This window comes from Tamandua tetradactyla, chromosome 3 (genome assembly GCF_023851605.1).
Source record: "Tamandua tetradactyla isolate mTamTet1 chromosome 3, mTamTet1.pri, whole genome shotgun sequence".
Taxonomy (NCBI): Eukaryota; Metazoa; Chordata; class Mammalia; order Pilosa; family Myrmecophagidae; genus Tamandua; species Tamandua tetradactyla.
The window spans coordinates 133,176,355-133,188,885 of record NC_135329.1 but is presented as its reverse complement, the minus strand read 5'-3'; the positions used below and the strand labels follow the sequence as shown (position 1 = coordinate 133,188,885).

The window sequence follows — 12,531 nt, the reverse complement described above, 5'->3', positions numbered from 1 at the left end:
ATTTCTCTGGAAGTCAAAATTTGGAGATAATCTGTTGGAAAAAATACGTTGCTACTTGCAGTTTCTCATATTGGTTAAGGAATAGTGGATTTTTTAGGTGACATTTTGACAGGGTAATGTTTTATTGCTTTTTAATGAATGAAGATATACTGAGAAGCATATAAATGCTGACCTGATGAATCTGATTTACTTAGGGTTTGTAAGTCAAAGGTCTTGTTTTGAAAGATGAAGTAGGCAAACAAATCCATGACTAAACATTTATACCTTGTTTTTTTCTATGCAATGTTCATGAGTTAGACATTTTCTTTTCCTCTCTCTCTCTGATTCTTAAAAAAAAAGTTTGTATTGTCACTACAAAATGTGAATATTGGATTGATTGGGTATAGTCTGTGAGAAGAGTTGGTCTTTATTTAGTGACCAAAGTTAATGGTGCTTTGTTGTCTTGACAGTGAGGAGGGCCTACCCAAAGCCCTCCAATTTCACATCCAATTTTGATGGCCAGTTTTCCCCACAAGTAAATTACTTTACACTGCTGTCTGTAACGTTTATGTAGTTTTGTGTATTGAGAACCAGCTAGAACGCATTATAGTAGTCCAGCTGGATATGACAAATGTGTACATCACTGTGGCAGAATCTTAATTTGGAAGAAAGTAAGCAGCCTTTAAGCCAGCTGGAGATGGAAGATGGCATTTCCAGCCACAGTAGCTGTTAGGAAGTCCAGAAGCAACAGAGTCCAGTAACACCACAAAGCTGTTTATATTTGGTGGGTCTGATGTCCCGAATGCCAGTGAAACAGCATTTCCCTTATTTACTCTAAATACTTCTGCCTATCAGCATCACTTTTGTCTTGCCTGATTGAATTTCCGCCAGTTAGATTTTATCCAAGCTCTTGATTTTGGCACGCTTGGAGGCAGCTAGCAGTAATGCAAGGGATTTGACACAAAAGAGATATAGAATGAGGGAACTTTTGTGTACTGGTAGCAGTTAAGGCCAAAGCAACCCAAACTCTCCCTTACATTCTCATTTTAAAGGTGGTCCTGAGATAGAAGATTATGTATTTACTGGTCTCTAAGGAGGAGTGGTGTTTCTGTGAGATTCTGGATTGATTTTGATATGCATCATTTTACTTGTATTTTCAGTTCCAGTAATAAATTGTGGCTGACAATGGGAAGAAACATCTACATTTGGAAGAATCTATATTGACGTGAGGGTTATTTATGAATGTTTATCTTATAACAGCAAAGTGTAGTAGGAAAAGCATGGAATTTGGATTGGAAAAACTTGGATTTGAAGTCCTCTCTGCTTCTTTCTATGTGTGTTATTTTGTTATTTTTACTCCCCTTTCCTAAGGGCATAATATTAATATTAATTTTTCTTCTCATTCACAGTATTTTGGTAAACAAAAAAGGAAAAACAGTGTTTAGGAAAAAACTTTCTGAATAGTAAAGGGCTATTCTGATGTGATGATGATGATGACTTTTATTATCATTCATTTGGCTACATTTCCTTGTAAAATTAAAGTTTCATAGATTTAGAGAAATCTCCCTTGTTGAATTTGAGATCAGCTTTTTCAAGTCTCTGAATTAGTCTGTGATTTGAAGAAGAAACTACGTCTTTCATCTTTTAGCCCCCAACACTTAGCCCAGGGCTAAGCTCAGGGTCAGTACTTAGAAAGTATTAATTTGCTGATTGATTGGTTAGATTATACGTTTCCAAAACATTGTCTGGAATAAGAGTTGAAAATGCATGGTATGATGAAGTAGGGACTGAATTACCTTGGTAGGCACTTAGGAATGGATGGTGGACATAAGAGCTCCAAATTTGCTTTTTTTGATAGCTTTAAGTCATATTTAACTAAAAAATTAGGACCATTGTTTTAGTTATTTTTGTTTTCTGGTAGACATTTTCTACTTGGTCTGTTAGTTTAGGATTTGTCCCTGCTCCCCACCCTCTGTATGATAGGGCTTCTGAAAATGATCTTAGTGTTAGTTTTGTGTCTAATGAGTTCTCAAGTAAACTCATTTAATTTATTAATTTGTTCGTTCATTAAATTTATATTTATTGAGTGATATCTGTGCCAATTGCTTGGCTTTTAAAGAGCTTAGTGTTCTAGTTTGCTAGCTGCTGGAATGCCATATACCAGAAATGGAATGGCTTTCAAAAGGGGGAATTTAATAAGTTGCTGGTCTACAGTTATAAAGCCGAGAAAATGTCCCAATTAAAACAAGTCTATAAAAATGTCCAATTTAAGGCATCCGGGGAAAGATACCTTGGTTCAAGAAGGCCGATGAAGTTCAGGGTTTCTCTCTCAAGTGAGAAGGCATATGGCGAACACAGTCAGGGCTTCTCTCTCAGCTGGAAGGGCACATGGCGAGCACGGTGTCATCTGCTAGCTTTCTCTCCTGCCTTCCGGTTTCATGAAGCTCCCCGGGAGGCGTTTTCCTTCTTCATCTCCAAAGGTTGCTGGCTGGTGGACTCTCTGCTTCGTAGTGTTGCTCTCTCCGAATCTCTGATTCTCCAAAATGTTTCCTCTTTTATAGGACTCCAATAAACCAATCAAGATCCACCCAAATGGGTGGAGATGTGTCGCCCCCTAATCCAGTTTAACAACCACTCTTGACTAAATCACATCATCCAGGGAGATGGTCTGATTACAGTTTCAAACATATAGAATTGAATAGGGATTATTCTATCTTTATGAAATGGGATTTATATTAAAACATGGCCTTTTTTAAGGGAGCATGCTTCCTTTCAAACCAGCACACTTAGTTTTAGTGTTAGTTGGTGTTCATTCTTCCAACAAACAACTGAAGGATGTCTACGATATACGAGGCACTATTCTAAGCACTGGAGACTCAGCAATAAATCCAAGGTCATTTTGTAGATCCTTAGAATAGAATGATCCCAAACGGTCAGGGAGTGCGCCCCGAACTGACCTGCTTCTGTTTTAGGATGCCTAGTAATGTCTAGGCCTAGGCAAAGGATTCAACCCCTCATCCAGTGATCTAGACAACTGTGAACTCTGGAAAAGAGCATATCATCTTTCCATAGTGTTTTAAGATCTGTCTAGAACAGCTGAAGAGAGGTGCATGTTTCAACACTGGCCAGTTAAAAGTATGAAATACCTGTAGTTCTAGAAGAAACTGTACACCTTTCGTCAAATACAACAACCAGAGCTACCATAACTCGTCCAGCTAGAAAGTGAGTCCAACCCTCCTATATGAAGTTGAGTACCTGAATCAGTATTCACAAGACATTATCTGTGTTAATATGACAAATAAATAGTCATTCAGAAAGACATTAGCTTTCTGTGGGGAACTAGTTCTTATAAATGTAACCAAAAATCTTTAAATATATATTTGTTTTTAAAAAGTATGAATTTTGCTTTCTAGTTTTCTGTTATATGAGAGTCCAGCTCTGTTGGAATCAAAATCACCATTACATATAAATATCTCTCCAGGTTTCTTATGAGGGGAAGGAAGTATTTTTCTTACTGTACAATTGTGTTGGCCATCCATTGCTTTATGGAAATACCATTAGTTTCTCCACTGATTTATGTTGGAAAGAAAAAACACAGATCAAAGAATTTAGAATATGAAAACATTAAATTGTATTACCTACACAACTATCTTATTTTATATTCCATAAATTAGTTAACAGTGTATCCATAGAAATTTTTAACATCATATTCAGACAAAGCTTCCAGTGTGGGAAAAGATGGGGAAGAATCATTATACGTTCTTAAATGTCCTTATGTCATTGCAGTTCTAAGTCTAACTGAAATTCCAGGAATTTCAATCATCAGCTTTATATATTGGTATCTAATACATTCACAGTGCTTTAGAAGAACAGATTAGATAAAAATATTCTATTGGTAACTTCAATGGGAATTGATGTACTTTCCAGTACCCAAACTGGGATGATTTTTTAAAAATTCAGAATCTTGATATAGTTGCTAAATTTTCACAAGTGTTATATGTAATTCCTCATTCAAATAATAGTTGCAGGAAATAATGGCATCATGAGCTTCAAATCAAAATGCCTGGATTTTAACATGCCTGCTTTGTCTTTATTAGTTCCATGATTCTATGGTACAAATTGACTTAACAGATTAAGAATTGAATAAAATTTAGTGAATATAATAGCTTAGATTTTAATAAAAAGTCTTATAATACCTCACTCATTCTTTTCAGAAAACTTCTTTCTGATTAGCTTTTTTTAACTTTTTAATTTTTTTTAAAAAATAGCGACAAACACAAACATCTTAACTTATGATCATTCCATTCTACATATATAATCAATAATTCACAATATCATCACATAGTTGCATATTCACCATCATGATCATTTGCATCAATTCAGAAAAAAATAAAAAGACAACAGAAAAAAATTCATATATACCATACCCCTTACCCCTCCCTTTCATTGATCATTAGCACTTCAATCTAAATTTATTTTAACATTTGTTCCCCCTATTATTTATTTTTATTCCATATGTTTTACTCATCTGTTGATAAGGTAGATAAAAGGAGCATCAGACACAAGGTTTTCACAATCACACATCACATTGTGAAAGCTGTATCATTATACAATCATCTTCAAGAAACGTGGCTACTGGAACACATGTTCATTTTCAGTCAGTTCCCTCCAGCCTCTTCATTACGTCTTGACTAACGTGACATCTATTTAGTGCATAAGAATAACCTCCAGGATAACCTCTCAACTCTGTTTGGAATCTCTCAACCATTGACACTTTATTTTGTCTCTTTTCACTCTTCCCCCTTTTGGTCGAGAAGGTTTTCTCAGTCCCTTGATGCTGAGTCTCAGCTCATTATAGAATTTCTGTCCCATGTTGCCAGGAAAGTCCATACCCCTGGGAGTCATGTCCCACATAGACAGGGGGAGGGCAGTGAGTTTGCTTGTTGTGTTGGCTGGAAAGAGAGGCCACATCTGAGCAACCAAAGAGGTTCTCTTGGGGTGACTTTTAGGGCTAATTTTAAGTAGTCTTGACCTAACCTTTGTGGGGTTAAGTTTCATATGAACAATTCACTGTTCAAATCACTCTGGGATTTATCGGGGCATCACTCTGGACAAACCAACAAAATTTCATGCCCTACTCAAGGTTCCATGTACTTAGAGTGTTCAATTAAGCTGTCTACATAAGTTATATTAGGAACTGCACTAGTCAAAATATAAATTTTGTACCAAATAAACATTTTTTGCTTTAGTCTCACACATAAGTTAAAATTGTAAAATATTAATTACCACCTATTTTCAACACCCTGCAGTAATGACATTCCTTTGTTCTTCCTCATGCAAAAACATTTTTTAAATTAGTACATTTAGTCACTATCTGATTAGCTTTTGTCAGACGGCTTTATAACTGATTAAAGGACAGGGTAATAATAAATAGGAATGGCTCAGTTAAAAGAAAGGTGCTGAAACTAATCTAATTTAACATCTTTAGCAATTATTCCTTAAATTAGCAGATAATAATAAAGATGTTACAAACACCAGAGAAGACAAAGAATTTCCAATAAGAGATTAATGAAGCTAGTGAACTAGGAAATGAGCAAGCATCTGCTTACAAAATGCTATGGGGAGATGGACTGAAATCACCTCAAATTTAATAACTTCCAGTTGACATTTTAACAACTGCTTGCCAGAAAATGAGCTTGAATCTGGAGACAGTTATTAGCTGTAACTTTAGCTGACAAGGGTAGTATTGGGCTCTGAAGCCAACTGCCTGGAATTGAAATGTATCTTTGCCACATCCTATCTTTGTGGTCTTAGGGAGTTTACTGAACTCTCCATGCTTCAGATTTCTAATCTATAAAATGGGTTAATATGGGTACCTACCTCAAAGTTGCCGGAGGGATTAAGTGAATTAAGAAATGACAACCTCGAAACATATTATTGACTAGTAACTATTAAGATTTAAGGATTCTTTGAGTAGAGATCATGCCATACATTCTCCTGTACAAAGTAGCATCAACTGGTAAATACTTGTAAAAGTAGGTACTTTTCCTAGTTATCCATAATACTACTGAAGTTGTGCCACACATGGCTCCAACCAAGCAAACAAAATCCTGATATTAAAAGGTTTTGGAATGTATTCATAGGAATAGACAATACATATGTTTCTTAGGGAAAGCTAATCTCGACTAAATCTTCCAAATTACACACGTGGGATATAGGCAAATAGTTGAGAAGAACCTTTGAGGATATTTAAGTCAGTGTTTCCCATCCGCGTTGCTCATTAGAATCACATGTGGTGGGTGCTTAAAAAAAATGTGGGTCTCCAAAGTAGACCAAATAAATAAGAATATTTGGGGGAGAGAGCTCAGATGTAATTTTTTAAAGCTCCCTAGGTAATTCCAACATACAGCTAGGATGGGGAAACCCAAAATTTATTTTCAGTTCCCTCATTTTATACATGCAGATAGTGAGGCTCAGAAAGTTGAGGTAGTTTGCTTAATGGCATAGCAAGATAATGATGTCCTGTCAAATTTTTTTCTGTTCTAACTTTGGTTTAACTAGTCTTACCTCCAAATGCTTGTTGCTGTGTTAGGAATTAAGGAGGTGTGCTATGATAATAATTATACAGATGATCCAAATTAAAAAAGAATTACTTGATTAATCTAAAAGGGAAATTAAATGAGGCTAAAGATTATACATTAAAAAATGAAATCAGCTCCATATTTAAAGAATGAATAGATATGCAAATAAATTTTTCCCATAATACAAAGTACACAAATGTTTAAAATTTATTATGGCAATAGTAACTATTGCTATTACTGGACAAGTAAGAAAATAAATCGTTGGTAGTAGTTACTTTCTTCATCGTAAAAGTGAAGAAAGAGAAATCACATAAAAAATGTTCAATATCCCTTTTATAGATTCTATGGATTGAAAGGAAATATCAAGTCCTAAATATATGGAAAGAAATTGGCTCAAATGGACATATCATGGCTGATCAAAGTGAAAGATCAAAGCACTTTCTTTCACACCCATTATTCAGAATGGCTGAGATAAAACTTTCCACGTGTTAAGTTTGAATATCCCAGTAGTTTAAAAAAAAAAAAGATGTTTTGCCCAGAGAGTCCTCATCCCCTCTCCCAGATACAGATTGCTATCACAATGCTATTCTTTAGTGTTTTACGATAAACTTTTGTATATACTTATGCTTAATTGCTCAATTTTTCTAAAGGACAGTTTCTGTTTAGATTTATACAGAAGATGTTTGATCTTCTTTAATTCCACTTTTCTCTTAAAACAGATTTCTGCTGCAGAAAATGATGGAAATGAATCAGGTATAAGAGAGCTACTGAAAAGGATTGTACAGAAAGAAGACTGGTTTTCTACATTTGTAACTGTTCTACGGGAAACGGGAAATAATGAAATTGCTGTACAGTTAACGGGCAGCAATTACTCTGAAAGCAATGCAGGTATTTCTAATTTCACTAAGGAAGATTTTTGCACATTTTGCCTAGTGATCGAAAGTTTAATGAAGCTGGTAGACACAATGCAAGACATCCAGATGTTTAGAATCAGAATTTTAAAACTGGAAAGGCTTTGAGAGAACATCTATTTCCACCTCTTTACAAATGATGAAACTAATGGCTGGAAAAGGTTGCTTACCAAAGATCCCCAAACTCAGCAAGCTGGGCTAGAATTTTGGTAGTTGACCCCGAGTCCTATGATCTTTCCACTGCAGATCTTTCCATACACGATGACCGCCTGGATTTTTTATGATATTTTTAACAGTGAATAGAGACAAACAAATTGGGAGATACTTTAGTGGTTGTTAAAACCCCGCTGCATACTCTGAACATCTGTATGAATTTTTAAGGAATTTGTTAAATATTTGATAAAAGGTTTGCAATTGCAAACATACTTCAACATTATTTACTCTGTTTTAAAAATTGAACAGTAGTAATAGTATCAGTTATAAGCCTTTCACATATATTATTTGTAAGTATCATTTGAGATGGCCATTTGATTTTTCGTTTCTTAGTATGAATCATGATTTTAAAATATCAAATTAAAAGTGAATTGGTGGGTGGGCCACGGTGACTCAGCAGGCAAGAATGCTTGCCTGCCATGCCCAAGGACCCGGGTTCGTTCCCGGTGCCTGCCCATGTTAAAAAAAAGTGAATTGGTAATAAATGATTTAAATGATTTGTCATTGCAAGCTTACTTCACTTTTCCCACTCAATCATTCATTCAGTCATTAAACTCATATTGATTGAGTGCCTACAATATGCCACTGTTCTCATGTGTTGGTGACAAAGTCCCTGCTGCCTTGGACCACACTTTTTAAGGGCAGGAGATTGGCTAATAAACAACTTTGAAAATCCCTCATGTAAAACAGAAACAGTTATAAGTGCCACAAAAGAAAATAAATCTGAAGAATGAGTCAGTAAATATTTTTTATGTCATACAGTGACCTGAAAAGTTTGAAATACATACATTGTGTTGGAAGTTCTAGCCAGAGCAATTAGACAAGAAAAAGAAATAGCAGGTGTCAAAATTGGAAAGGAAGAAGTACACACATATATACATACATTTTTACATATATATAGAGAAACAGATACATTTTCAAAGCAAAATGGCATTGTGTAAACGAGCCACAGTGAGTGAAGTATAATCAAGATGTTTGAGTTTTTTTTTCTCTCCAGGACAATTGCCATGTGGGGTCATATGTGTTAGATCACCATGTAGTAAAAAATTCAAGAGATCTTGCACCCCTCCCTTCTCTCTGGAACTATTCAGGGTTTGGGGAGTTCTACCCAATCCAAAGTGGTCAATCCAGCTTTCAAATATTGAGCAGTAAATTCCATGATCCAACAAGCAGGAATCCAGTATTTCTACTCCACTGCTTCTGCTTCTGCTATAAAGGAGAGCTATATAAAAGTCCTCTTCTTTTGGAGGTGTCTTTTTCCTCAGTTGCATTTTCTAGAGAGGCCTAGGCTTGCTTGCAGCATCAAAATTACATTTGTTTTCGCGTCTGCCCCTTTGCGGGGCCATTATTTCCACCGCATGACTAATACCAGTTTGGTAAATCTGAGGGTGTTTCCGCCATAGCTACATACTGTGATGGGGTCAAATCTCTTCACACACCTGAAGGTTGAACCTGGGCCCAGTACAGACCATCCCTTCCCTCATTATGCGTTCCCTTTCAAGGTCTTATGGGACCATTTCCACCCATGACAAATATTCCAGGACTTACACTTCAAAGGGAAAGGCTGCAGTTGACCTGTTTTTCTTACCTGACATTTTGGTTTCTGTATATCAAAGGCTGTTGGAAAGGGCAGTCTTTCAGATCATAAAAGACCTAGTTCTGCTCACCCCTCAAATTAGAAGGCACCTACCCATTTTACAGTTGTGTACAGTGGTGTAATTGTTCGGGAAAGAGCCTAGAAGATTGTTCCAATGTGTCGTCTCGATCCTCCCGACATAGACAAAGTGGCTGGCACTGTTTTCTGGCTAAGAAGTTCAGTTCCACTTTACTAAATACCTTGTTAGATGCTTCAAAGAATCTTTCAAATTACAATTCTTAGAACAACAGCAATCTAGGTAGAGTTTAGTAAATCCTGGATGATACCTGCATCATAACACCTCACATCACCTTCTTCTAGTATTTGCATGCCTTCCTCTTTACTGATTACATGCCATAGCTTTGCATTATAACTGGGTCTTTCCATGTCTGCTTCTGAATGACTTTCGGACTGGTTGAAATTGTCCCAACCCACCCACATAAACCTACCGGCCAACATCAAGCTCTTTGTAAAAGAAAAAGAAAGAAAAAAGTGAAAAGAGAAAATGGCACCATTGGCAATCACCATTTTTAGCTCCTTCCTTTCCCCCGCCACAGGATCTTCTCACAGTTGGCGCTTTTCTTCCTTCGGCAGAAGTGGCTGATGATGGAGGCTGACTCAGAGATGTCGGCCCCTATGAGGCTGATAAACAGCGTAGGGATGGGTCTCCAGGCTTGCTTTGAAGGCTGGATGGGAACTGCCAATGCCCTGTCTAGAGCTCAGAGCTCAGTGTTCTTAAAGCCTCTCACCACCCCTCCCTGCAGGCAGGTGTGCTCCCAACTGACTGATTCCGAAGAAGTGGGGCTTTCTTTCCATTCTTTAGGAAACCCAGTCAGAGGAGTCAGGAATTTAAATATTCCTTGCTGAACTGTGTATCTTACCTAAGAGAATCTAAGCATTTTTCTCTTGGGCCTGATGGCCAGAACACAGCTAGCTGTGATAATTGTACTGGTAAGAAGCTCAGATTCTGGAAAGAAATGCTCATCAAGTCCTGACTCATTCATCTCCTGGGTGCATGACCTTGGGCTAAGTAACTGCTGTGTCTGTGCCTCAGTTTACTCATCTGTGAAATAGGAGTAATAATATTACTTATCTTCTAGGGTCATTTTAAGGATTAAATAATGAGTAAAGTGCTCATATGATAAGCACAAAAAATAAATTGGCTATTAGAATTACAACCTTAATTTGTAGTTCCAAACATCGTAGGGCTGATTTTCTGTCCAAGGTCACACCAGTTTTCTTTAGAAAATGCTCCCTGCTTAGGTGGGCACATTTCCCCCTTATCCTTTAAATCGGGCTAATCCCAAATGATACTTTAAGAAACTTTTCTTATGGTACCGTCTTCTATGACAGATTGTAGCTTTGGAAGCATAGAAACTGTCTTTGTTTTGCTTTGTATCCCAAAAAGGCCCTTAATAAGACTTCAGTAAATATTGGTTGAAAGAAGAAAGGCCAGAGGGAGGAATGGAAGGAAGAAGGAACGATAAAGAATATTTCATTGAATTTTAAAAATCCCCATAAATTCAAAATATATGAATTTAGGCTGACATTAAAGCAGATGCACATCTCATGTGGAACACACAGTGAGGGAACAAAATGGCAAGAGCATAAGCTAAAGAAAAACTACCAAATTTGCATTTGCATTAATTTAGCCTTAAATGTAACTTTGTATCACTGAATAGGTGATTTGCTCCTTAGAGATGATGGTCAGACAGTAAATCATTTCATTTTCTTGTAATTAACACAATACTATATTGTCCTTTTAGATACAATTCAGTCATTACAAAGAACTATTTGCAGTGTCTATATTAAAAATAAAATTGCTGTGTCATGATAAAAAACATGTACTGAGCCTTTGAAAATGTCAAAGTATTTAAGTCCAGTCAGGTAAATCTCTATTAGGGATCCCCATTTTGGTTTCAAGATAACAATAACAGCTGTTTATATTATATAAAAACTTGCTTTGCAATGCCATTTGCGTTCTATTCAGAAATTCAAAGTCTTTAAGTATATTTAGGTAAACTTCTAATAGGGGCCCCTATTTTGGTTTCAAAATAATGATAACAGGTATATATACTATATGAAAACTTGCATTGCACTACCATTTACATTTTAATATTTTTATTTACAGAGACTGAAAATTTGTCACAAAAAGATGGTCCTGAAGTTACAGAGCCACTTCTTTTTGCCACAGATGAGCCAAGTTCAGAAAAAGAAGGCTGGGACATTGAGAAAAATACATCAGAATCATCTTTTGCAGATTCTTCTGTGGTTTCAGGTACTTGAAACACATATAGTTATGAACATTTTACATAGACTATTTTCAGAAAAATCAGTTGCTGTACTGGCCTAGCAGCCAGGATCTGTTTAACAGAGGGTGAAAATTTGGCCTTTTGGATTTTGTAAGCATTTCAATTAAAATAACATTTTAAGGAAGATTGAATTAAAATAATTCCTCTCGTGGTTAAAAAGCATTTTGTTTTAATAATACAGTTCTGTATATGATGTACATGTTGTAAATATATATATACACACTTGATCATAATTTCACTTTACAAGATATCCATGGTCCTTGTAATGTAATGACTAATATCATAAGCATATCCTGTATTTCATTGTTTTCAAATACATAACCAGTTTCACTCTTCAAAGCCCTGAGAAATAAATAGGCCTCTTACCTTTTCCCGTACTTTTCAGACTGGGATAGCTCAGAAAGGCTCATCAGCTGGAGTTCAGAGACCAAGACTAGGCTGTGACAAGGAAAATGACCAGATGTAACCTAGGTTTGGCCTGCGTTGCAGTAACTAATTAGTGTGAGAAATAGATACAGCACCAGGTCCACCTTTGTGACATTGAAACAGCCTTGAAAGACTCAAACTAGCATAATTATTTTCCCCCCTCTAATTTCCTTGTGATTTTATAAGCAAACACACGCCCACCCCACCCCACCTCAAAAAAAAAAGAGCTGCATTTTATTGTCACAAGAAGTGGTTCCTTAAATTCGGTGGTGTGCTGATAATTAATGGTGTTTTAGGTGAAAGAAAAAAGCCCTTGTTTGTAGTGTTGGCCGATCCCTGTACTGAAAATATGCCCACCAAGGCTGATTTCAAGACTCCAGCGGGGTGTCCATGAACACGCAGCTGGGACGAGAAGCACAATCACCCACTATTACGCAACATTTCCACCAGACGTACAATAGACACAAATAACC

General features: G+C 36.4%; 1 protein-coding gene across 1 annotated transcript in view; it reads left to right on the top strand.

The window, feature by feature from the left end:
- Positions 1-12,531, top strand: part of IFIH1 (interferon induced with helicase C domain 1) — a 54,985-nt gene that overhangs the window by 1,799 nt on the left and 40,655 nt on the right. The window contains exons 2-3 of the mRNA XM_077154015.1: positions 7,280-7,448; positions 11,452-11,598. Coding sequence (XP_077010130.1) covers positions 7,280-7,448; positions 11,452-11,598 — 316 coding nt within the window. The remainder of the gene's footprint in view (positions 1-7,279; positions 7,449-11,451; positions 11,599-12,531) is intronic.